The 25,626-nt window shown below is 53.7% G+C and overlaps 1 protein-coding gene across 6 annotated transcripts in view; it reads left to right on the top strand.

Annotated features, from left to right (window-relative positions):
• LOC140410312 (protoporphyrinogen oxidase-like) overlaps positions 1–18,066 on the top strand; it is a 59,548-nt gene extending 41,482 nt beyond the window's left edge. For 3 of the 6 annotated variants that reach the window (XM_072498298.1, XM_072498301.1, XM_072498296.1), the window contains 9 exons: positions 626–758; positions 6,510–6,657; positions 6,930–7,123; positions 10,292–10,352; positions 10,463–10,581; positions 13,953–14,066; positions 14,756–14,905; positions 16,418–16,460; positions 17,628–18,066. In XM_072498298.1, the coding sequence (XP_072354399.1) occupies positions 626–758; positions 6,510–6,657; positions 6,930–7,123; positions 10,292–10,352; positions 10,463–10,581; positions 13,953–14,066; positions 14,756–14,905; positions 16,418–16,460; positions 17,628–17,773 (1,108 nt within the window). In that variant the 3' untranslated portion in view covers positions 17,774–18,066. The remainder of the gene's footprint in view (positions 1–625; positions 759–6,509; positions 6,658–6,929; positions 7,124–10,291; positions 10,353–10,462; positions 10,582–13,952; positions 14,067–14,755; positions 14,906–16,417; positions 16,461–17,627) is intronic. The other 3 variants (XM_072498299.1, XM_072498300.1, XM_072498302.1) reach the window with 3 other exon arrangements.
• Positions 18,067–25,626: the final 7,560 nt, after the last annotated feature.

The following is a 25,626-nucleotide window of genomic DNA, read 5'->3' as shown; positions in this document are numbered from 1 at the left end:
AATTGGCTGGGTGCAGACCGTGGTGATTGGCTGGGTGCGGATCGTGGTGATTGGCTGGGTGCGGATCGTGGTGATTGGCTGTGTTCGGTTCGTGGTGATTGGCTGGGTGCAGACCGTGGTGATTGGCTGGGTGCGGTTCGTGGTGATTGGCTGGGTGCGGAACGTGGTGATTGGCTGGGTGCGGATCGTGGTTATTGGCTGGGTGCAGACCGTGGTGATTGGCTGGGTGCGGTTCGTGGTGATTGGCTGGGTGCGGTTCGTGGTGATTGGCTGGGTGCGGATCGTGGTGATTGGCTGGGTGCGGTTCGTGGTGATTGGCTGGGTGCGGAACGTGGTGATTGGCTGGGTGCGGATCGTGGTGATTGGCTGGGTGCGGTTCGTGGTGATTGGCTGGGTGCGGTTCGTGGTGATTGGCTGGGTGCAGACCGTGGTGATTGGCTGGGTGCAGTTCGTGGTGATTGGCTGGGTGCAGACCGTGGTGATTGGCTGGGTGCGGTTCGTGGTGATTGGCTGGGTGCAGACCGTGGTGATTGGCTGGGAGCGGGAGGTTGGGAGATCCACTCTGTCTCTTTCGATAATGTCATTTCCAGAGCGAATTTCTGACTTTGTGTTTTGAAATCTGAAGGACGCCTTTCTCCACACACCCTCCATTCAGCCAGCCTATCATCGTCAGCTTACTGCGGGAACCCTTCATTCGACGGGGAAAGGATCAGGATGAAAGTGTTCACAGTTTTATAGGCCGCAGATTTGGAAAGGAGGTGAGTAGTCCAACATGGAGTAGTCTCTCTCTCACACACACACGTGTGAGGAATCATTGAACTGTCCATCTGAAAGACAAAATTCATCCTCGCCAGCCACTTCCACCCCACTGCCCCCCCGCCCTACTCTCTGGCCCCACCCCTTCCACCTGCCTCCCCTCTGGCCCCTCCTCTCATGCCCCTTTCCTCCTCTCGTGCCCTCCTCCTTTTGGGACCCTCCTCTCAGGCCCCTCCCCTCCTCTCGGGCCCCTCCCCTCCTCTTGGGCCCCTCCCCGCCTCTCAGGCCCCTCCCCTCTCAAGTCCGTCCCCTCTCAGCCCCTTCCCCTCCTCTCAGGTCCCTCCCCTCCTCTCGGGCCCCTCCCCTCATCTCAGGACCATCCTCCACCTTGGGCCCCTCCTCCTCCTCAGACCCCTTCCCTCCTCCTCAGGCCCCTCCTCTCGGGCCCGTCCCCCTCATCACTGGCCCCTCCCCACCTCACAGGCCCCTCCCCTCACGGGCCCCTCCTCCTCCTCTCGGGCCTCGCGCCCTTCTCAGGCCCCTCCCCCTCATCCCGGGCCCTTCCTCCTCTCTGTCCCCTCCTCCTCCTCTCTGGCCCCTCCTCCTCCTCTCTGGCCCCTCCTCTCCTCAGGCCCCTCCTCCTCCTCTCGGGCACCCCCTCTTCTTGGGCCCCTCATCCTCCTCTCGGGTCCATCCTCCTCCTCTCTGGCCCCTCCTTCTCCTCTTGGGCCCCACCTTCTCTTGGTCCCCTCCTCCTCTCTGGTCCCTCCTCCTCACGGGCCCCTCCTTCTCTCAGGCCCCGCCTCCGCCTCTCAGGCCCCTACTCCTCTTCTCAGGCCCCTCCTCCTCCCCAGGCCCTCCTCCTCCTCTCGGGACCTCCTCCTCTTCGGGCCCCTCCCCCTCCTCTCGGGCCCCTCCTCCTCCTCCTGGGCCCCCCTCCTCCTCTCCAGCCCCTCCTCCTCACAGGCCCTCCCACCTCCTCCCAGGCCCCTCCTCCTGCTCTGGGACCCCTCCTCTCGGGCCCCTCCTCTTCGGGCACCTCCTCCTCCTCTCAGCCCACTTATTCTCTCTCCCTCCTCTCTCGCTTCAATCTCCCCCACTCTCACTCGCTTCAATCTCTCTCCCCTCCTCTCTCGCTTCAATCTCTCCCCCCTCTCTCTCGCTTCAATCCCTCCCCCCTCTCGCTTCAATCCCTCCCCCCTCTCTCTCGCTTCAATCTCTCCCCCCTCTCTCTCGCTTCAATATCTCCCCCCTCTCTCTCGCTTCAATCTCTCTCGCCTCTCTCTCGCTTCAATCTCTCCCCACTCTCTCTCACTTCAATCTCTCTCCCTCCTCTCTCGCTTCAATCTCTCCCCCCTCTCTCTCGCTTCAATCTCTCCCCCCTCTCTCTCGCTTCAATCTCTCTCCCCTCTCTCTCCCTTCAATCTCTCCCCCCTCTCTCGCTTCAATCTCTCTCCCCCCTCTCTCTCGCTTCAATCTCCCCCCTCTCTCTCGCTTCAATCTCTCTCCCCCCTCTCTCGCTTCGATCCCTCCCCCCTCTCTCTCTCGCTTCGATTCCTCCCCCCTCTATCTCGCTTCAATCTCTCCCCCCTCTCTCGCTTCAATCTTTCCCCCCTCTCTCGCTTCAATCTCTCTTCCCTCTCTCGCTTCAATCTCTCCCCCCTCTCTCTCGCTTCAATTTCTCTCCCCCCTCTCTCGCTTCAATCTCTCTCCCCTCTCTCGCTTCAATCCCTCGCCCCCTCTCTCTCGCTTCAATCTCTCTTCCCTCTCTCGCTTCAATCTCTCCCCCCTCTCTCGCTTCAATCTCTCCCCCCTCTCTCGCTTCAATCTCTCCCCCCTCCTCTGTCGCTTCAATCTCTCCCCCCTCTCTCGCTTCAATCTCTCCCCCCTCTCTCGCTTCAATCTCTCTCCCTCCTCTCTCGCTTCAATCTCTCTCCCCCCTCTCTCGCTTCAATCTCTCCCCCCTCCTCTCTCGCTTCAATCCCTCCCCCCTCTCTCGCTTTGATCCCTCTCCCCTCTCTCGCTTCAAACCCTCCCCCCTCTCTCTCGCTTCAATCTCTCCCCCCTCTCTCGCTTCAATCTCTCCCCCCTCTCTCTCGCTTCAATCTCTCCCCTCTCTCTCACTTCAATCTCTCCCCCCTCTCTCGCTTCAATCTCTCTCCACCCTCTCTCACTTCAGTCTCTCCCCCCTCCTCTCTCGCTTCAATCCCTCCCCCCTCTCTCGCTTCGATCCCTCCCCCCTCTCTCGCTTCAATCCCTCCCCCCTCTCTCTCGCTTCAATCTCTCCCCCCTCTCTCGGTTCAATCTCTCTCGCCTCTCTCGCTTCAATCTCTCCCCCCTCCTCTCTCGCTTCAATCCCTCCCCTCTCTCTCGATTTGATCCCTCCCCCTCTCTCTCTCTCGCTTCAATCCCTCCCCCCTCTCTCTCGCTTCAATCTCTCTCCCCTCACTCGCTTCAATCTCTCCCCCCTCTCTCGCTTCAATCTCTCTCCCCTCTCTCGCTTCAATCTCTCTCCCCTCTCTCGCTTCAATCTCTCCCCCCTCCTCTCTCGCTTCAATCTCTCCCCCCTCCTCTCTCGCTTTAATATCCCCCCCCCCCCTCTCGCTTCAATCTCTCTCCCCTCTCTCCCGCTTCAATCTCTCCCCCCCCTCTCACTTCAATCTCTCCCCCCTCCTCTCTCGCTTCAATCTCTCCCCCCTCTCTCTCGCTTCAATCTCTCCCCCCTCTCTCTCGCTTCAATCTCTCCCCCCTCTCTCTCGCTTCAATCTCTCTCCCCTCTCTCTTGCTTCAATCTCTCTGCCTCCTCTCTCGCTTCAATCTCTCCCCCCTCTCTCTCGCTTCAATCTCTCTCCCCTCTCTCTTGCTTCAATCTCTCTGCCTCCTCTCTCGCTTCAATCTCTCCCCCCTCTCGCTTCAATCCCACCCCCCTCTCTCTCGCTTTAATCTCTCTGCCTCCTCTCTCGCTTCAATCTCTCCCCCTCTCTCTCGCTTCAATCTCTCTCCCTCCTCTCTCGCTTCAATCGCTCCCCCCTCTCACTTCAGTCTCTCCCCCCTCTCTCTCGCTTCAATCTCTCCCTCCTCTCTCGCTTCAATCTCTCCCCCCTCTCTCGCTTCAATCTCTCCCCCCTCTCTCTCGCTTCAATCTCTCCCCCCTCTCTCTCGCTTCAATCTCTCTCCCTCCTCTCTCGCTTCAATCTCTCCCCCTCACTCTCGCTTCAATCTCTCCCCCCTCTCTCTCGCTTCAATCTCTCCCCCCTCCTCTCTCGCTTCAATCTCTCCCCCCTCTCTCTTGCTTCAATCTCTCCCCCCACTCTCTCGTTTCAATCTCTCCCCCTCTCTCGCTTCAATCTCTCCCCCCTCCTCTCTCACTTCAAACTCTGCCCCCTCTCTCGCTTCAATCTCCCCCTCTCTCGCTTCAATCTCTCCCCCCTCTCTCTCGCTTCAATCTCCCCCCTCTCTCGCTTCAATCTCCCCCCTCTCTCGCTTCAATCTCTCCCCCCTCTCTCGCTTCAATCTCTCCCCCCTCTCTCGCTTCAATCTCTCTCCCTCCTCTCTCGCTTTAATATCTCCCCCCCCCGTCTCGCTTCAATCTCTCTTCCCTCTCTCCCGCTTCAATCTCTCTCCCCTCTCTCGCTTCAATCTCTCCCCCTCTCTCTCGCTTCAATCTCTCTTCCTCCTCTCTCGCTTCAATCTCTCCCCCCTCTCTCTCACTTCAATCTCTCTCCCCTCTCTCTCTTCAATCTCTCCCCTCTCTCTCGCTTCAATGTCTCTCCCCTCTCTCGCTTCAATCTCTCCCCCCTCTCTCTCGCTTCAATCTCTCCCCCCTCCTCTCTCGCTTTAATATCTCCCCCCCCTCTCGCTTCAATCTCTCTTCCCTCTCTCCCGCTTCAATCTCTCCCCCTCTCTCGCTTCAATCTCTCCCCCTCTCTCTCGCTTCAATCTCTCTTCCTCCTCTCTCGCTTCAATCTCTCCCCCCTCTCTCTCGCTTCAATCCCTCCCCCTCACTCTCGCTTCAATCTCCCCCCTCTCTCGCTTCAATCTCTCCCCCTCTCTTCCGCTTTAATCTCTCCCCCCATCTCTCTCGCTTCAATCTCTCCCCCCTTTCTCGCTTCACTCTCTCCCCCCCTCTCTCGCTTCGATCCCTCCCCCCTCTCTCTCTCGCTTCAATCCCTCCCCCCTCTATCTCGCTTCAATCTCTCCCCCCTCTCTCGCTTCAATCTCTCTCCCCTCTCTCGCTTCAATCTCTCTCCCCTCTCTCGCTCAATCTCTCCTCCCTCTCTCTCGCTTCAATCCCTCCCCCTCTCTCTCGCTTCAATCTCCCCCCTCTCTCGCTTCAATCTCTCCCCCCTCTCTCTCGCTTCAATCTCTCCCCCCTCCTCTCTCGCTTTAATATCTCCCCCCCCTCTCGCTTCAATCTCTCTTCCCTCTCTCCCGCTTCAATCTCTCCCCCTCTCTCACTTCAATCTCTCCCCCCCCCTCTCTTGCTTCAATCTCTCCCCCCTCTCTCGCTTCTATCTCACCCCCCCTCTCGCTTCAATCTCTCTCCCCTCTCTCCCGCTTCAATCTCTCTCCCTCTCTCACTTCAATCTCTCCCCCCTCCTCTCTCGCTTCAATCTCTCCACCTCTCTCGCTTCAATCTCTCCCCCCTCTCTCTCGCTTCAATCTCTCCCCTCTCTCTCACTTCAATCTCTCCCCCCTCTCTCGCTTCAATCTCTCTCCCCCGTCTCTCGCTTCAATCTCTCCCCCCTCCTCTCTCGCTTCAACCCCTCCCCCCTCTCTCTCTCGCTTCGATCCCTCCCCCCTCTCTCTCTCGCTTCGATCCCTCCCCCCCCTCTCTCTCGCTTCAATCTCTCCCCCCTCTCTCGGTTCAATCTCTCTCCCCTCTCTCGCTTCAATCTCTCTCCCCTCTCTCGCTTCAATCTCTCCCCCCTCTCTCTCGCTTCAATCCCTCCCCCTCACTCTCGCTTCAATCTCCCCCTCTCTCACTTCAATCTCTCCCCCCTCTCTCTCGCTTCAATCTCTCCCCCCTCCTCTCTCGCTTTAATATCTCCCCCCCTCTCGCTTCAATCTCTCTCCCCTCTCTCCCGCTTCAATCTCTCCCCCTTCTCTCGCTTCAATCTCTCCCCCCCTCTCTCTCGCTTCAATCTCTCCCCCCTCTCTTGCTTCAATCTCTCCCCCCACTCTCTCGCTTCAATCTCTCCCCCTCTCTCACTTCAATCTCTCGCCCCTCTCTCACTTCAATCTCTCGCCCCTCTCTCGCTTCAATCTCTCCCCCCTCTCTCTCGCTTCAATCCCTCCCCCTCACTCTCGCTTCAATCTCCCCCTCTCTCACTTCAATCTCTCCCCCCTCTCTCTCGCTTCAATCTCTCCCCCCTCCTCTCTCGCTTTAATATCTCCCCCCCTCTCGCTTCAATCTCTCTCCCCTCTCTCCCGCTTCAATCTCTCCCCCTTCTCTCGCTTCAATCTCTCCCCCCCCCTCTCTCTCGCTTCAATCTCTCCCCCCTCTCTTGCTTCAATCTCTCCCCCCACTCTCTCGCTTCAATCTCTCCCCCTCTCTCACTTCAATCTCTCGCCCCTCTCTCACTTCAATCTCTCGCCCCTCTCTCGCTTCAATCTCTCCCCCCTCTCTTGCTTCAATCTCTCCCCCCACTCTCTCGCTTCAATCTCTCCCCCTCTCTCACTTCAATCTCTCCCCCCTCTCTCGCTTCAATCTCTCGCCACCCTCGGACAAAGTGTGTCCTTTCTCCTCCAAGTATGCAGACATTGCCGCTGATAGTTTGTGCCGTGGTGTCTTTGCTGGGGACTGCAGGCAGCTCAGTGTCCGATCCTGCTTTCCAGTGCTCTCCCAAGCTGAGAAGAGATTTGGATCTGCAGTGATCGGGATGATTGCAGGTGGAGGAGGTGAGTGAACCCTTCATGCCCTGTCCCTTTCCCCCTCCCCCCCCTCGTTGCCTCGTCCCCCCTCCCTCACTCCACAGGCTCCATGTACCCCCACCCTTCACCTATCTCCCAATTCTGCCAGTCCCCAGTCTCCCTGTCTGTCGCCTGTTCTCTTCCCATCTCTTTCTCTCTCTCTCATGCCTGCCCTCCCCGCCTCATCTGTACTGACTTCAAGAGCTGACGAGCAGCAACATTCACCCCGAGGTACATGTCCACCTTCTGTCACTCCACAGATGGTAAGGATCAGTGCTTCACCTCCCGGTTAATCAGTCGAGCCAGGCGTGAGAGCTGGTTGCAGTGGACCCTGAAACAAGGGTTACAGACACTTCCAGAAGCAATCCAGCAGGAATTATGCAGACGGGGAGTGGAGATTCACCTGAATTGCCCAGTCCAGAAACTTCAACAGAAAGCTGATGGAGCCTGGGAGGTGAGGGGTTAAAAAACACAGGAGTTATATATATATATAAATAAACAAACGCGAACCCCTCGATTAGATTCCAGTCTGTAACTTACTCCCGGGTATCTGTTATTCCATACATAAACCATCCCGAACCCATCGAGTAGATTCCGGTCTGTAACTCACCCCTGCGTATCTGTTATTCTATATATAAACCACCCGAACCCTTAGATTAGATTCCAGTCTGTAACTCACTCCTGGGTATCTGTTATTCTATATATAAACCACCCCGAACCCCTCGATTAGATTCCAGTCTGCAACTCACTCCCGGGTATCTGTTATTCTCTATATAAACCACCCCGAAACCCTCGATTAGATTCCAGTCTGTAACTCACTCCTGGGTATCTGTTATTCTATATATAAACCACCCTGAACCCCTCAATTAGATTCTAGTCTGTAACTCACTCCCGGGTATCTGTTATTCAATATATAAACCACCCCAAAACCCGCGATTAGGATCCAGTCTGCAACTCACTCCCGGGTATCTGTTATTCTCTATATAAACCACCCCGAAACCCTCGATTAGATTCCAGTCTGTAACTCACTCCTGGGTATCTGTTATTCTATATATAAACCACCCTGAACCCCTCGATTAGATTCCAGTCTGTAACTCACTCCCGGGTATCTGTTATTCTATATATAAACCACCCCAAAAACCTCGATTAGATTCCAGTCTGTAACTCACTCCCGGGTATCTGTTATTCTATATATAAACCACCCTGAACCCCTCGATTAGATTCCAGTCTGTAACTCACTCCCGGGTATCTGTTATTCTATATATAAACCACCCCAAAAACCTCTATTAGATTCCAGTCTGTAACTCACTCCTGGGTATCTGTTATTCTATATATAAACCACCCAGAACCCCTTGATTAGATTCCAGCCTGTAACTCACTCGCGCGTATCTGTTATTCTATATATAAACCACCCTGAACCCCTCGATTAGATTCCAGTCTGTAACAGACTCCCGGGTATCTGTTATTCTGTATATACATCACCCCGAACCGCTCGATTAGGTTCCAGTCTGTAACTCACTCCTGGGTATCTGTTATTCAATATATAAACAAACACGAACCCCTTGATTAGATTCCAGTCTGTAACTCATTCCCGGGTATCTGTTATTCTATATATAAACCACCCAAACTCCCCGATTAGATTCCAGTCTGTAACTCACTCCCGGGTATCTGTTATTCCATATATAAACCATCCTGAACCCCTCGATTTGATTCCAGTCTGTAACTCTCTCCCGGGTATCTGTTATTCAAAATATAAACCACCCGAACTCCTCGATTAGATTCCAGTCTGAAACTATCTCCCGGGTATCTGTTATTCTACATATAAACCACCCAAACTCCTCGATTAAATTCCAGTCTGTAACTCACTCCCGGGTATTTGTTGTTCTCCATATAAATCACCCTGAACCCCTCGATTAGATTCCAGTCTGTAACTCACTCCCGGGTATCTGTTATTCTAGAAAAACCACCCTGAACCCCTCGATTAGATTGCAGTCTGTAACTCATTCCCGGGTATCTGTTATTCTGTATATAAACCACCCCAAACCCTTGATTAGATTCCAGTCTGTAACTCACTCCCGGGTATCTGTTATTCTATATATAAACAAACACGAACCCCTCGATTAGATTCCAGTCTGTAACTCACTCCCAGGTATCTGTTATTCTATATATAAACCACCCTGAACCCCTTGATTAAATTCCAGTCTGTAACTCACTACCGGGTATCTGTTATTCTATATAAACCACCCCGAACCCCTCGATTAGATTCCAGTCTGTAATTCACTCCCGGGTATCTGTTATTCTGTACATAAACCACCCAAATCCCCTCGATTAGGTTCCAGTCTGTCACTCACTCCTGGGTATCTGTTAATCTATATGTAAACCACCCCGAACCTCTCGATTAGATTCCAGTCTGTAACTCACTTCCGGGTATCTGTTATTCTATATATAAACCACCACGAACCACTTGATTAGATTCCAGTCTGTAACTCACTCCTTGGTATCTGTTAATCTATATATAAACCACCCGAACCCCTCGATTAGATTCCAGTCTGTAACTCACTCCCGGGTATCTGTTATTCAATATATAAACCACCCCGAACCCCTTGATTAGATTCCAGTCTGTAACTCACTCCTTGGTATCTGTTAATCTATATATAAACCACCCGAACCCCTCGATTAGATTCCAGTCTGTATCTCACTCCTGGGTATCTGTTGTTCTATGTATAAACCACCCCGAACCCCACGATTAGATTCCAGTCTGTAACTGACTCCCGGGTATCTGTTAATCTGTTTATAAATCACCCCGAACCCCTCGATTAGATTCCAGTCTGTAACTCACTCCTGGGTGTCTGTTATTCAATAGATAAACAAACACGAACCCCTCGATTAGATTCCAGTCTGTAAACCACTCCCGGGTATCTGTTGTTCTATACATAAACCACCCCGAACCCCTCGATTAGATTCCAGTCTGTAACTCACTCACGGGTATCTGTTATTCTATATATAAACCACCCTGAACCCCGCGATTAGATTCCAGTCTGTAACTCACTCCTGGATATCTGTTATTCTATATATAAACCACCCGAACCCCTCGATTAGATTCCAGTCTGTAACTCACTCCTGGGTATCTGTTGTTCTATATATGACCCACCCCGAACCCTTCGATTAGATTCCAGTCTGTAACTCACTCCCGGGTATCTGTTGTTCAATATATAAACCACCCTGAACCCCGCGATTAGATTCCAGTCTGTAACTCACTCCCGGGTATCTGTTATTCTATATATAAACCACCCTGAACCCCGCGATTAGATTCCAGTCTGCAACTCACTCCTGGGTATCTGTTGTTCTATATATGAACTATCCCAAACCCTTTGATTAGATTCCAGTCTGTAACTCACTCCCGGGTATCTGTTATTCTATATATAAACCATCCTGAACCCCTCGATTAGATTCCAGTCTGTAACTCACTCCCGCGTATCTGTTGTTCAATATATAAACCACCCTGAAGCTCTCGATTAGATTCCATTCTGTAACTCACTCCCGGGTATTTGTTGAAAATAAACCCCTGCCTCTACCCAAATCGCTGTTTGAAAGCTTTCAATCTTTTTGTTTCCAATTTTAGGTACAGCTTGATGGAGGGACTGTCAATGCGGATCACATTTTTTCCTCCGTCCCAGCGAAAGGTTTGTAGACTGGGTGAATCGTGAAGCTCTGGGCCTTTGGGAGCAGATGCCACGGTGTGTCAGATGATGTCCAGTCGCACTTTCAACTCTGAACTCTCTTCTTCCTGTAGTGCTGAGCAGGGTCCTCCCTCCGATCTGGGAACCCCTGTGTGAGAGCCTGCGGAAGATCGCCAGTGTGTCCGTAGCTGTGGTCAATCTGGAGTATGAGGGCTTGGTCCTACCTGTCTCGGTGAGAATCGCGCGGACACATGATTCGAGATAAGCCCACTTCAAGTGACACGTCTCGTACTCCTGTTAAACCAGTGGTGTAGGAGGGAGGGTTTCAGATTTTTGGACCATTGGGATCTCTTCCGGGGCAGGTGGGACCTGTACAAGAAGGACGGGTTGCATCTAAACTGGGGGGGCACCAATATCCTGGCTGCGAGGTTTGCTAGAGTCACTCGGGAGGATTTAAACTAATATGGCAGGGGTGTGGGAACCAGAGCGTTAGCTTAGAAGGTGTCATATCATAGAATTTACAGTGCAGAAGGAGGCCATTCGGCCCATCGACTCTTGGAAAGAGCACCCTACCCAAGGTCAACACCTCCACCCTATCCCCATAACCCAGTAACCCCACCCAACACTAAGGGAAATTTTGGACACTAAGGGCAATTTATCATGGCCAATCCGCCTAACCTAACCTGCACATCTTTGGACTGTGGGAGGAAACCGGAGCACCCGGAGGAAACCCACACACACATGGGGAGGATGTGCAGACTCCGCACAGACAGTGACCCAGCGGGGAATCGAACCTGGGACCCTGGAGCTGTGAAGCAATTGTGCTATCTACAATGCTACCGTGCTGTCATAACTGAAGGGGAAATAAGAGAACAAAAATATAAGAACAACATCACCCTCAGGCAGAGCAAAAATGGTGACAAGTGTGAAAAGGGAGGTGGTCAATACAGGACTGAGGGTGTTGTACCTAAATGCACGCAGCTTAAGGAACAAGGTAAATGAGCTTGATGCGCACATTGAAATTGGCCGGTACGACGTTCTGGGCATCACAGAGATGTGGCTGCAAGCGGATCAGGGCTGGAATCTAAATATCCAAGGATATATGTCCTATCAAAACGACAGGGAGATGGGCAAAGGGGGCGGGGTTGCATTGCTGCATCACAGCGCTGAGGTCCCAGGTTCGATCCCGGCTCTGGGTCACTGTCCGTCTGGAGTTTGCACATTCTCTCCGTGCTTGCGTGGGTTTCGTTCCCACAACCCAAAATGTGCAGGGTAGGTGAATTGGCCACGCTAAATTGCCCCGTATTTGGAAAAAATGAAATAGGTATTCTAAATTTATTAATAAAAAGGTTTTCAAGTCCATTATTAAAGATGAAATAGCGGAATTCTTGGAAGTGCATGAAAAATAGGAATGAGTCAGCACGGCTTCGTCAAGGGGAGGTCATGTCTGACAAATGAGTTCTTTGAGGAGGTAACAAGGAAGTTAGACAGAGGAGAACCAGGGACGTGATCTATTTAGATTTCCAGAAGGCCTTTGACAAGGTGCCGCATAGGAGACTGTGAAATAAATTAAGAGCCCATGGTGTTAAGGGTAAGATCCTGGCATAGATAGAGGATTGGCTGACTGGCAGAAGGCAGAGAGTGGGGATAAGGGGGTATTTTTCATGATGGCAGCCGGTGACTAGTGGTGTGCCTCAGGGGTCGGTGCTGGGACCACAACCTTCCACAATATACATTAATGATCTGGAAGAAGGAACTGAAGGCACTGTTGCTAAGTTTTCAGATGATACAAAGATCTGTAGAGGGACAGGTGGTATTGAGGAAGCAGGGGGGCTGCAGAAGGATTTGGACAGGCAAGGAGAGTGGGCAATGAAGTGGCAGATGGAATACAATGTGGAAAAGTGTGAGGTTATGCACTTTGGAAAGAGGAATTTAGGCATAGGCTATTTTCTAAATGGGGAAATGCTTAGGAAATCAGAAGCACAAAGGGACTTGGGAGTCCTTGTTCACGATTCTCTGAAGATTAATGTGCAGGTTCAGTCGGCAGTTAGGAAGGCAAATGCAATGATAGCATTCATGTTAAGAGGGCTAGAATACAAAACCAAGGATGTACTTCTGAGGCTGTATAAGGCTCTGGTCAGGCCCCATTTGGAGCATTGTGAGCAGTTTTGGGGCCCGTATCTAAGGAAGGATGTGCTGGCCTTGGAAAGGGTCCAGAGGAGGTTCACAAGAATGATCTCTGGAATGAAGAGCTTGTCGTATGAGGAACGGTTGAGGACTCTGGGTCTGTACTCGTTGGAATTTAGAAGGATGAAGGGGGATCTTTTATCAACTTAAAAGACACTGCGAGGCCTGGATAGAGTGGACGTGGAGACAATGTTTCCATTGGCAGGAAACACTAGAAGCAGAGGGCACAATCTCAGACTAAAGGGACGATGCTTTAAAACAGAAATGAGGAGGAATTTCTTCAGCCAGGGGAGGTGAATCTGTGGAACTCTGCCGCAGAAGGCTGTGGAGGCCAATTCACTGAGTGTCGTGAAGACATGCGGATCACAGGGTCAACGGCAGGGTTCTGAGGAATGCGGAGGAACAGAGAGATCTTGGGGTTCATGTCCCTAGATCGCTGAAGGTTGCCACTCAAGTGGACAGAGCCGTGAAGAAAGCCTATAGTGTGTTCGCGTTTATTAACAGGGGGCTTGAGTTTAAGAGCCGTGGGGTTATGCTGCAACTATACATGACCCTGGTGAGACCACATTTGGAGTATTGTGTGCAGTTCTGGTCACCTCATTATAGAAAGGATATGAAAGCATTGGAAAGGGTGCAAAGGAGATTTACCAGGATGCTGCCTGGTTTGGAGGATAGGTCTTATGAGGAAAGGTTGAGGGAGCGAGGGCTTTTCTCTTTGGAGTGGAGGAGGATGAGAGGCGACTTAATTGAGGTTTATAAGACGATGAGGGGGATAGATGGAGTGGACGCTCAGAGACTATTTCCTCGGGTGGATGTAGCTGTTACAAGGGGGCATAACTATCAGGTTCAGGGTGAGAGATATAGGAGGGATGTCCGAGGTAGGTTCTTTACTCAGAGAGTGGTTAGGGTGTGGAATGGACTGCCTGCTGTGATACTGGAGTCGGACACTTTAGGAACTTTCAAGTGGTTATTGGATAGGCACATGGAGCACACCAGAATGACAGGGAGTGGGATAGCTTGATCTTGGTTTCGGACAAGGCTCGGCACAACATCGAGGGCCGAAAGGCCTGTTCTGTGCTGTACTGTTCTATGTAATTTGTTCTAGAGATAGATAGGGTCTTGATTAATAAGGGGATCATGGGTTATGGGGAGAAGGCAGGAGAATTGGGATGAGAAACTTTCAGCCATGATTGAATGGTGGAACAGACTCGATGGGCCGAGTGGCCTAATTCTGTTCCTATGTCTTATGGTCTTATTCTCTGTCCTGCACACTCAGCCTCTGACTCAGTCACTCTGCCCCGATTCTGACTCCTCTCTCCCTGATTCTGACTCCCTCGCTCTGCCACCACTGTTTCTCTGCCTGCCTTTCTCTGCCTCTCTCTACTTACCCTTTCCACTCTCTGCCTCCCCATACAGGGTTTTGGACACCTCATTCCCTCTCATGAGAGCAGCGAGATCCTCGGCGTTGTTTACGATTCCTGTAGTTTCCCCCAGCAGGATCGAGTGGGTCCTCCAACCACCAGACTAACGGTACAGCGCCAAGGGATTGTGGGGGTCGAGAGCGCCATTGTGGGGCATGTGTGTGACGTTCATTATCTGGGGCTGGTTTAGCACAGTGGGCTAAATAGCAGCCTTGTAATACAGAACAATGACAGCAGCGCGAGTTCAATTCCCGTTCCAGCCTTCCCAAACAGGCGCCGGAATGTGGCGACTAGGGGCTTTTCACAGTAACTTCATTGAAGCCTACGCGTGACAATACCGATTATTATTATTATTATTATTATTATTATTATTATTATTATTATTATTATTATTATTATTATTATTATTTTGAAGCGCTGGACTCAATCAGACACATTCCTGGTTTGGATCGGTGAAAGGGTCAGTGAGACAGCAATTGCAGAAGGGGGGTCAGTGAGAGCGTAATTGCAGAACATCAGTGAGAGCGTATTTGCCGCAATGATCAATGAGATATTAATTGCATTGGGGAATGCATGAGAGACTGATTAGCCTGTGGATCAGGAACAAAGCTATTTTCTCTACCACGCGCTAATTGCCGCAGGTTTGTTTGCGAGGCAGTTACTATCTTAGTGGATTCAGAGAGAGAATAATTGCTCCAGAAAAGTCACAGACTTATTTGTTTGCCGACGTTTCCAGTCAGTTGCAAGAGAATGAGGTGCCATCGCCCTCGGTCTAACACTTCGCACCAATGTTCCCAGGTCATGATGGGAGGCTCCTGGTTCCAGGAGTCCTTTGGTGATCCAGACACTGTGCCTCAGGGTCATCTGCTCCAGCGAGCACTGGACACGGTGCAGAATCACCTGGGAATCACGCAGAAACCCCTGCAAAGCATCAGCAAAGTACATAAGGTGAGCCAAGATTCTGTTTGACAAAGAGGCAATCAGACTTGAAATGTTTGCTCCCTTCTCTCTCCACACAGGCTGTCAGATCTGCTGAGATTGTCCAGGAATTTCTGTTTTTGTTTCAGATTCCAGCTTCCACAATAATTTGTTTCTCTCTTTTTGCTCCGTCTATACTGTCCCATAAAACAATCCAGAGTCGGCATAGCACGGAGTTCCATAGCGAATGTCCCTCTCCACTGTCCCCATCAAACACTCCCAGGACAGGTGCAGCACGGGGTTAGATACAGAATAAAGCTCCCTCTACACTGTCCCCATCAAACACTCCCAGGACAGGTACAGCACGGAGTTAGATACAGAGTAAAGCTCCCTCTACACTGTCCCCATCAAATACTCCCAGGACAGGTACAGCACGGAGTTAGATACAGAGTAAAGCTCCCTCTACACTGTCCCCATCAAACACTCCCAGGACAGGTACAGCACGAGGTTAGATACAGAGTAAAGCTCCCTCTACACTGTCCCCATCAAGCACTCCCAGGACAGGTACAGCACGGGGTTAGATACAGAGTAAAGCTCCCTCTACACTGTCCCCATCAAACACACCCAGGACATGTACAGCATGGGGTTAGATACAGAATAAAGCTCCCTCTACACTGTCCCCATCAAGCACACCCAGGACAGGTACAGCACGGGGTTAGATACAGAGTAAAGCACCCTCTACACTGTCCCCATCAAACACTCCTAGGACAGGAACAGCACGGGGTTAGATACAGAGTAAAGCTCCCTCTACACTGTCCCCATCAAACACTCCTAGGACAGGTACAGCATGGGGTTAGGTACAGAGTAAAGCTCCCTCTACACTGTCCCCAACAAACACTCCCAGGACAGGTACAGCACGGGGTTAGATACAGAGTAAAGCTCCCTCTACACTGTCCCCATCAAACACTCCCAGGACAGGTACAGCACAGGGTTAGATCCAGAGTAAAGCTCCCTCTACACTGTCCACATCAAACACTCCCAGGACAGGTACAGCATGGGGTTAGATACAGAGTAAAGCTCCCACTACACTGTCCACATCAAACACTCCCAGAGCAGGTACAGCACGGGGTTAGGGGCAGCACGGTAGCACAGTGTTTAGCACAGTTACTTCGCAGCTCCAGGGTCCCAGGTTCGATTCCCGGCTTGGGTCGCTGTCTGTGCGGAGTCTGCACGTTCCCCCCGTGTCTGCGTGGGTTTCCTCCGGGTGCTCCGGTTTCCTCCCACAGTCCAAAGATGTGAAGCTCAGGTGGATTGGCCGTACTAAATTGCCCTTCGTGTCCAGAAGGTTAGGTGGGGTTACTGGGTTACGGGATAGGGTGGAGGTGTGGGGTTAAGTGGGGTGCTCTTTCCAGGGGCTTGTGCAGACTCGATGGGCTGAATGGCCTCCTTCTGCACTGTAAATTCTATGACTCTACGATTCATACAGAGTAAAGCTGCTTCAGACACTCAGGATTAACCCTGTTACTTTGTCTATATTCACAGGACTGTATCCCACAGTATACACTCGGACACTCAGAACTCTTGGGTGAGTGTGTTTACTGAACAACTCCTAATGTCTGCTTCGACCTTGAACAACTCTTTCTCTGTGTGTCAGCTCATCTGCTCACTCGTCTAGACCACCTCAACACTATTGGCTGGTCTCCCGCTGCATAAAATTCAGCTTGTTCAAATCACTGCCAGCCCCTGCTGCGGCCTTGTACCAAGTCCCTGTTACCCATTGCCTCTTCCTCTCGCTGACCTGCATTGACTCCTGAGCCCCCAACACCTTAACAGTTAAACGTCATCTTCATTGTTTTCAAATCCCCACATGGTCTCCAACCTGCTCCCGATCTCTGTAACCTCCCTCAGTCCCGACAACCCTCCCTATCTCTGTAACCTCCCTCAGTCCCTACAACGCTCCCTATCTCTGTAACCTCCCTCAGCCCTACAACACTCCCTATCTCTGTAACCTCCCTCAGTCCCGACAACCCTCCCTATCTCTGTAACCTCCCTCAGTCCCTACAATCCTCCCTATCTCTGTAACCTCCCTCAGCCCTACAACCCTCCCTATCTCTGTAACCTCCCTCAGCCCTACAACCCTCCCTATCTCTGTAACCTCCCTATCTCTGTAACCTCCCTCAGTCCCTACAACCCTCTCTATCTCTGTAACCTCCCTCAGTCCCTGCAACCCTCCCTATCTCTGTCACCTCCCTCAGTCCCTACAACCCTCCCTATCTCTGTAACCTCCCTCAGTCCCTACAACCGTCCCTATCTCTGTAACCTCCCTCAGTCCCTACAACCGTCCCTATCTCTGTAACCTCCCTCAGTCCCTACAACCCTCCCTATCTCTGTAATCCCCCTCAGTCCCTCCAACCCTCCCTATCTCTGTAACCTCCTCCAGTCCCTCCAACCCTCCCTATCTCTGTAACCTCCTCGAGCCCCTACAAACCCTCCCTATCTCTGTAACCTCCTCGAGCCCCTACACCCCTCTCTATCTCAGTCACCTCACTCGGACCCTATACCCCTCCCTATCGGTGTAACCCCCTCCGTTTTGGTATGATTACTCGATCAGCAGTGCTGTATAAATGCAAGTTGATGTTGTTGTTCCCGCGCAGGTTAAACTTAGCTCTTGTCACACCGCCAGCGAAACAGTCCTGGCTTCGACCTCTGACCTCGTGTTGACGTTTGCCTCTGTCTCTCTTTCTCTTCGCAGACACTATTTTTGGATCAATTGACAAACACCACTTGGCCCTGTCCCTGATCGGTGCCTCGTACCGGGGCGTCTCGGTGAATGACTGCATTTACGAGGCCCAGAGATCGGTCGACAGGCTGCTGGGGTTAACACAGCAGCCCCGGTGAGTGTGGGAGCTGGGATGAAGCTGGCCTACTGGAGATCTGGGCTGAGTCGCAGGAACTGTTCTATCCCTCCGCCTCCACCACCTCGGGGTTAGTGGGGGGGCTGGATTGTGCCTCTTACTCCCGGCCCTCCCTGTCTCAAACCCACACGCCTCGGGATGAGAGTGGGATTGGTGTGGACCCTGGAATAGACAGTCTGACACCTCGCCATCTTTGTGTGAATGCCTGTTTTGGAAAGATGACCTTTGACATCAGAACACTGTCTGCAAAGATCTGAATAAAATCCTGAAGCCAGACACCAGCTTGTCTCTCCTCAGCCGGGGACCAAAGGAGGGTCTTCAGCCCATCAGACATTTAACCATGCTAGCCTTCCATCGCATCCCGGCCTGCCCCTCACCCTTCTCTTTCTGCCCCTCACCCTCCTCTCCCTCTGCCCCTCACCCTCCTCTCCCTCTGTCCCTCACCCTCCTCTCCCTCTGCCCCTCACCCTCTCTCCCTCTGCCCCGCACCCTCCTCTCCCTCTGCCCCGCACCCTCCTCTCCCTCTGCCCCTCACCCTCCTCTCCCTCTGTCCCTCACCCTCCTCTCCCTCTGCCCCTCACCCTCTCTCCCTCTGCCCCTCACCCTCTCTCCCTCTGCCCCGCACCCTCCTCTCCCTCTGCCCCTCGCATCTTCTCTCTCTCTGCCCCTCGCACCTTCTCTCCATCATCCCCTCGCATCTTCTCTCTCTCTGCCCCTCGCAATTTCTCTCCCTTTGCCCCTCGCACCTTCTCTCCTTCTGCCCCTCGGACATTCCCTCTTCACCTCGCACCTTCTCTCTCTCTGCCCCTCACACCATCTCTCTATCTTCCCCTCGCACATTCTCTCCTTATGCCCCTCGCACCTTTTCCCTCTTCCACTCGCACATTCTCTCCCTCTTCCCCTCGTACCTTCTCTCTCTCTTCCCCTCACACCTTCTTCCCCTCGCACCCTCTCTCTCTGCCCCTCGCACCTTCTCTCCCTCCGCCCCTCGCACCTTCTCTCACTCCTCCCCTCGCACCTTCCATCCCTCTTCCGCTCACACCATCTCTCCCTCTGCCCCTCGCACCTTCTCTCCCTCTTCCCCTCGCATCTTCTCTCCCACTTCCACTCGCACATTCTGTCTCTCTGCCCCTCGCGCCGAAACCGGCTCCATCTCAGTTACTGTGTTGAGACTCTTAATCTCATCTCTGCCTGTTACCTTCTCCCTATCGGCAACCCTCCCTATCTCTGTAACCTCCTCCAGCCCCTGTGACCCTCCCTATCTCTGTAACCTCCTCCAGCCCCTACAACCCTCCCTATCTCTGTAACCTCCTCCAGCCCCTACAACCCTCCTTACCTCTGTAACCTCCTCCAGCCCCTACAACCCTCCCTATATCTGTAACCTCCTCCAGCCCCTACAACTCTCCCTACCTCTGTAACCTCCTCCAGCCCCTACAACCCTCGCTATCTCTGTAACCTCCTCCAGCCCCCACAACCCTCCCTATCTCTGTAACCCCCTCCAGCCCCTACAACTCTCCCTATCTCTGTAACCTCCCTCAGCCCCTACACCCCTCCCTATCTCTGTAACCTCCTACAGCCCTCCCTATCTCTGTAACCTCCTCCAGCCCCTACAACCCTCCCTATCTCTGTAACCTCCTCCAGCCCCTACAACCCTCCCTATCTCTGTAACCTCCTCCAGCCCCTGTGACCCTCCCTATCTCTGTAACCTCCTCCAGCCCCTACAACCCTCCCTATCTCTGTAACCTCCTCCAGCCCCTACAACCCTCCCTATCTCTGTAATCTCCTCCAGCCCCTGTGACCCTCCCTATCTCTGTAACCGCTGCTGTTCCCCTGTTGTGATCTTCTCTCCCTCTGTCGTTAATATAAACTCCATATCCTTAAATCTGTCTCATCCCGGCCCAGTAACTTACTGATTTCAGTAAAGTCAGCCTATCAAATACCTGGCTGTCAGTGTTTACGTCGTACAATACCAGGTTCAGGCCGTTCTCATGTGTGGAACTTGGCTATGGCGATGAGTCGACCGCCATATCCCGTTCGTACGAGGGCATCTTTCAGCGTCTGTAAATTTCTGTTACGCTCCTCCTTGTCTGAGCAGATCCTGTGTATATGGAGGGTGTGTCCATATTCGCACCTCAATACGCCAACATTTTCATGCACAAGTTTGAACAAGACCTCCTCACCGCACAGGACCTTCAACCGACGTTCTCCAGGATGGATGGATGACGGGTTCCAGAGCTGGCAGAGGGCAGGTATCAAATGGATGGGTGACCTGTTTATAGATGGGATCTTTCCCATCCTACCAACTGTCCTGGCTTGAGACAATTCACACCTCTTTAACCTGGGGTTACCCCTATCTCTGAATCTGTAAAGACTTAATTACCTGCAAATGCTCGCATTCAAAGTATTGTCTTGCATCTTTGACTTTGTCTATATATATGTTTCTGGAACATACCTCTTCATTCACCTGAGGAAGGAGCAGCGCTCCGAAAGCTAGTGATTCGAAACAAACCTGTTGGACTTTAACCTGGTGTTGTCAGACTTACTGTGCTCACCCCAGTCCAACGCCAGCATCTCCACATCATCCTGATGTTTAACCCTTCAGTGTCTCGACTACCTCCTCTCTCACTCTGACTTCAACACCAAATCCTTTTTGAAAATAAATTTAGAGGAGCCAATTATTTTTTTCCAATTAAGGGGCAATTTAGCATGGCCAAACCAACTACCCGGCACATCTTTTTTTGCGTTGTGGGGGTGAGACCCACGCAGACATGGGGAGAATGTGCAAACTCCACAGGGACAGTGACTCGGGGCCGGGATCGAACCTGGGTCATCGGCGCTGTGAGGCAGCAGTGCCTTGGTCACCACGTTCTGTGGTGAAGACTGATACTCATTCAGTACCATTCTGACTCCCTCCATGTCTAAATCTCCTTTAATGGTGCGGTCACAGGGAGGCAAAGACCCCAAGTGTAGTGACAGAGACTGGGGCCGTGAGCGGCTCAGTAATGGGATGGGGGGATGGGAGCAGTGCGGGCACATAGGCCGTGACCCTGCGCCGAGTGGTGACGGAGGCCGTGAGCGGCTCAGTAATGGGATGGGGGGATGGGAGCAGTGCGGTCACATAGGCCGTGACCCTGTGTCGAGTGGTGACAGGCCGTGAGCGGCTCAGTAATGGGATGGGGGATGGGAGCAGTGCGGTCACATAGGCCGTGACCCTGCGCCGAGTGGTGACAGAGACCGTGAGCGGCTCAGTAATGGGATGGGGGGATGGGAGCAGTGCAGTCACATAGGGCGTGACCCTGTGTCGAGTGGTGACCGAGGCCGTGAGTGGCTCAGTAATGGGATGGGGGGATGGGAGCAGTGCAGTCACATAGGCCGTGACCCTGCGCCGAGTGGTGACAGAGACCGTGAGCTGCTCAGTAATGGGATGGGGGGATGGGAGCAGTGCGGTCACATAGGGCGTGACCCTGCGCCGAGTGGTGACGGAGGCCGTGAGCGGCTCAGTAATGGGATGGGGGGATGGGAGCAGTGCGGTCACATAGGCCGTGACCCTGTGTCGAGTGGTGACGGAGGCCGTGAGAGGCTCAGTAATGGGATGGGGATGGGAGCAGTGCGGTCATATAGGCCGTGACCCTGTGTCGAGTGGTGGCAGAGACCGGGGCCGTGAACGGCTCAGTAATGGGATGGGGATGGGAGCAGTGCGGTCACATAGGCCGTGACCCTGTGTCGAGTGGTGACTGAGGCCGTGAGAGGCTCAGTAATGGGATGGGAGCAGTGCGGTCACATAGGCCGTGACCCTGCGCCGAGTGGTGTCGGAGGCCGTGAGAGGCTCAGTAATGGGATGGGGGGATGGGAGCAGTGCGGTCACATAGGCCGTGACCCTGCGCCGAGTGGTGACAGAGACCGTGAGCGGCTCAGTAATGGGATGGGGATGGGAACAGTGCGGTCACATAGGCCGTGACCCTGCGCCGAGTGGTGTCGGAGGCCGTGAGAGGCTCAGTAATGGGATGGGGGGATGGGAACAGTGCGGGCACATAGGCCGTGACCCTGCGCCGAGTGGTGACGGAGGCCGTGAGAGGCTCAGTAATGGGATGGGGATGGGAGCAGTGCGGGCACATAGGCCGTGACCCTGCGTCGAGTGGTGACAGAGACCGGGGCCGTGAGAGGCTCAGTAATGGGATGGGGGGATGGGAACAGTGCGGTCACATAGGGCGTGACCCTGCGCCGAGTGGTGACGGAGGCCGTGAGCGGCTCAGTAATGGGATGGGGGATAGGAGCAGTGCGGTCATATAGGCCGTGACCCTGCGCCGAGTGGTGACTGAGGCCGTGAGCGGAGCTTTGACAAAGTCTGGGTCTGTGGGCTGAGGGTGACAGTGGGCGAGACTCTGAGCAGAGCGGCGCTGAGGTTCAGGCTGTGAGCAGAGTGTTCTGTTCACAGGGCCTGAGGCCTGGAGCCTTCCTCCCACACTCTCCCTCTCTCACTCTCTTTCTCATTTTTCTCTCTGTATGAGTGTGTGATTGGAGCTGGAAGAAACATTCACATCGATCATCAGAACACCAGGAGGCGTGTCGGGTTAACTCTGTAAACATTGAATTTAATCTAAACCACCCTGAATACAAGATTGATCAATTAATTAATTAAAAACTAAACAGTAAACCTCATTAAAAAGGAAACTTGATGAAATACATACGTAATATTTCTTATTTTACGCATTCACCTCTGAACAAAGAGGCAGATTATATCAGTAACCATTTTGAATTAGTCTGTGTACAACCACATCTCAATGAGGAAATTGGGTTGGACACTGAAGTTGAGTTTGAATGTCCAATCGGGAGGGAGCACAAGGTTCAGGGTGAGATGTCAATGATGATGGTGACGCCAGCACAGGGGAGGGAGCTGACTGGTGGACAGCTCGGCAACATTTTCTTTAAGCTGTCCAGATTGTCTCTGTTCAGTTAGTTTAAGAATGTCAGTCGGGGAATATTTGTGTTGACATCTCGCTGCTGTCACCACCTGGTTTTCCACGCTGCTGATCTGGCGATCGGTGCTCCTTCATCCTCCCTGCTGATCTAGAGATCGGTGCTCCTTTATCCTCCCTGCTGATCTAGATAGAGATCGGTGCTCCTTCATCCTCCCTGCTGATCTAGTGATCGGTGCTCCTTTATCCTCCCTGCTGATCTAGCGATCGGTGCTCTCCCCGCTCTTTAATCCTTCCGCTGATCTAGCGATCGGTGCTCTCGCCGCTCTTTAATCCTTCCGCTGATCTCGCGATCGGTGCTCTCTGCAACATTTAGAGAACAGTGAAAATAAGAATTAGATAAGCTCGGGAAATGAAGAAGAAGCAATCTAGAATACTTAGAACCAAATTCCCCGACCACATGGGGAGAGCTGTGACAGTGGCCATCTTGGACGGCCCCCTAACAAAGGGAAACCCCGGAGGGCAGGGGCGCATCCACCAGGTAAGTATGGGTAATCCCACAGGAGCGGGGGGACAGAAACCCCCCCACCAGAATAGTCACCTGGAACGTCAGGGGACTCAACGGCCCAGTGAAAAGATCCAGAGTCTTCACCCACCTAAGAAACATGAAAGCCGACATTGGGCTGAATTCCCCGCAGATTCTCCGAAATCGGGATCGGCTGGAGAATCGGCTCCGACGCCGAAATCGGCATTGACACCGGTTTCGTGCCGATTTCCGATTCTCCGGACTTCCCAATACGATGGAATCCCGCACTCCCCGTGCGGCCCGGAGAATCTCATTAGGCGCTCCAACAATCGATTCTCCGAGGCCTGAGTGATTCTGCGGCCCGGATGGGCCGAAGTCCTGACGGTGTGGTTCTAACCACCGACACAAAATCGGCAAGCCGGCGTGACGGCTGATGCGGCAGCGGGCGGAGGTAGGAGGTGGCGTGGGGGGACCGTGGGCCCCCGTAACGGACACCTGCCGTGCTGTCTGCGGGAGGGGGGGGGGCCCTGCCAGGGTCAGGGAAGGGGGGGTACAGGCCGAGCAGTCGGGGGGGCCTCCGACACCACTGGCGGTGCCCACGCTACGGCCCCATTATGGCAGCCATCTTGCTGCCCATCCACCCCAGGCGCTGGGTGCCCACAGGGCTGACGGCCGTATGGGTGCCACCCCCGGCCACCCCACCAACCGGCGACACCCACCGGGTGAACAGCCAGGGCCACACCGACGGCGGGCCCCAGTGAGGGCAGTGCCATCATACGGTGGATATGGCAGCAGGAATGGGCGCCAGGAGCAAGGGCACCGATGGGGCAGGGGTTGGGGACAGGCATGGCTGGGGCGCGCAGTGCCAACCGGGGTGACCATGTAGCCCATGGCACCTGGTTGTGCACGGCGGTATGTGCCACGGTAACAATGTGTCCCCTCACCCCCTGTAGATCATAATGTCTTGGAAACACCCAGCGATGTTTGCCACCGTGGTGGGTGTCACTGCCCTGCATGCAGTCCTGTGGCAGTGTGGGCACATGGGGCTCAGAGAGGAGGCGGAGGCTTCAGAAGAGAAGCGGGCCGCAGAGGGGCAGGTGGCAGCTGCTCAGATTGGAGGGCCATCGCCCGACAGGCCAAGGCTGAGGTGGAGGAGGGGAACAAGACGAGGAGGGGGAGGTGGTGGTGGTGTCAAGGAGATGCCCGATGAGGCCCCGTGTGTACCGGCGCCGCATGTCCATTCAGGAACTCCCAGCCCGGGCATACAGGAGGAGACTGCGGGTGAGGCGGGAAACCGTCACTCTCACCTGCCACATGATGGCACACCTGGCACCGCGTGGGACTGGGGGAGGACTCCCGCTACCGGTGGCCGTCAACGTCTGTGCCATGGGGTCGCTCCAGTCACCGAGTGGGCAGCTGTCTGGCATCTCGCAGGCATAGGTGCATCCGTGCCATCACGGACGCCCTGTATGCCCTTGCGGACCGCTACATCCAGGACCATATGGACCGCGCCCACCAGGATGCCCGGGGAGCGGGGTTCGTTGCTATCGCCAGGATGCCCATGGTCAAGGGGGTCATCGATGGGGTGCATGTCGCCTATGGGCACCGGCGAAGGAGAGGCTGATGTTTACGAACAGGTAGGGTTATCATTCCATGAACGTACAGATGGTCTGTGATCACCAGATGAAGATCCTGCACGTCTGTGCCCGGTACCCGGGCAGTGTGCATGACTCGTTTATGCTGGCACAATCGTTCATCCCTGCCTTTTTCGAGGGACACCCCCCTGGCTGCGGGGCTGGTTGCTGGGCGACGGGTTACCCGTTGCGGTCATGGCTGATGACGCCGATACGTAGGCCACAGACCGACGTGGATACTCACGACAATGAAGCCCATTGTGTGACCAGGGATGTGGTGGAGAGGTGCTTCGGGATGCTAAGAAGCGCTCCAGATGACTGGACCGCTCTGGAAGGACCCTCCAGTATGAGGCCAGGAGGGCCGGCTGCATCGTGGTGGTCTGCTGCTTCCTCCACAATATAGCCCAGCACAGGGGCGATGTGCTGGAGGAGGATGAGGGGCAAGGGCAGGCCTTGTCAGACGAGGAGGAGAGGAGACGATGGGCGGGACATGGGGGCCGGCCATGCACGGGAGGTGGCACTACGCCATCGGCAGGGCCAGCGAGCACGGGACGCTTTGGTCAGCGCACGTTTCACCAACTGGCAGCGAGAAAGGCACAGGCCTCAGGAGGCATGGAGCAAGCCGGGGAATCAATATGGCGCCTCAAGCAGCCACTTTGGAGAGTCCCTAAATATAGGGACACCCCGGAGTGCAAGAGCCCAACCTCATGGTGAGAACGCAACCGTGGCCTTTTTGGACGGCCCCCTAACAAAGGGAAAC

This window comes from Scyliorhinus torazame, chromosome 4 (assembly GCF_047496885.1).
Source record: "Scyliorhinus torazame isolate Kashiwa2021f chromosome 4, sScyTor2.1, whole genome shotgun sequence".
NCBI classification, from domain to species: Eukaryota; Metazoa; Chordata; class Chondrichthyes; order Carcharhiniformes; family Scyliorhinidae; genus Scyliorhinus; species Scyliorhinus torazame.
The sequence above is the reverse complement of the archived record's forward strand: the minus strand, read 5'-3'. Positions and strand labels throughout refer to the sequence as shown.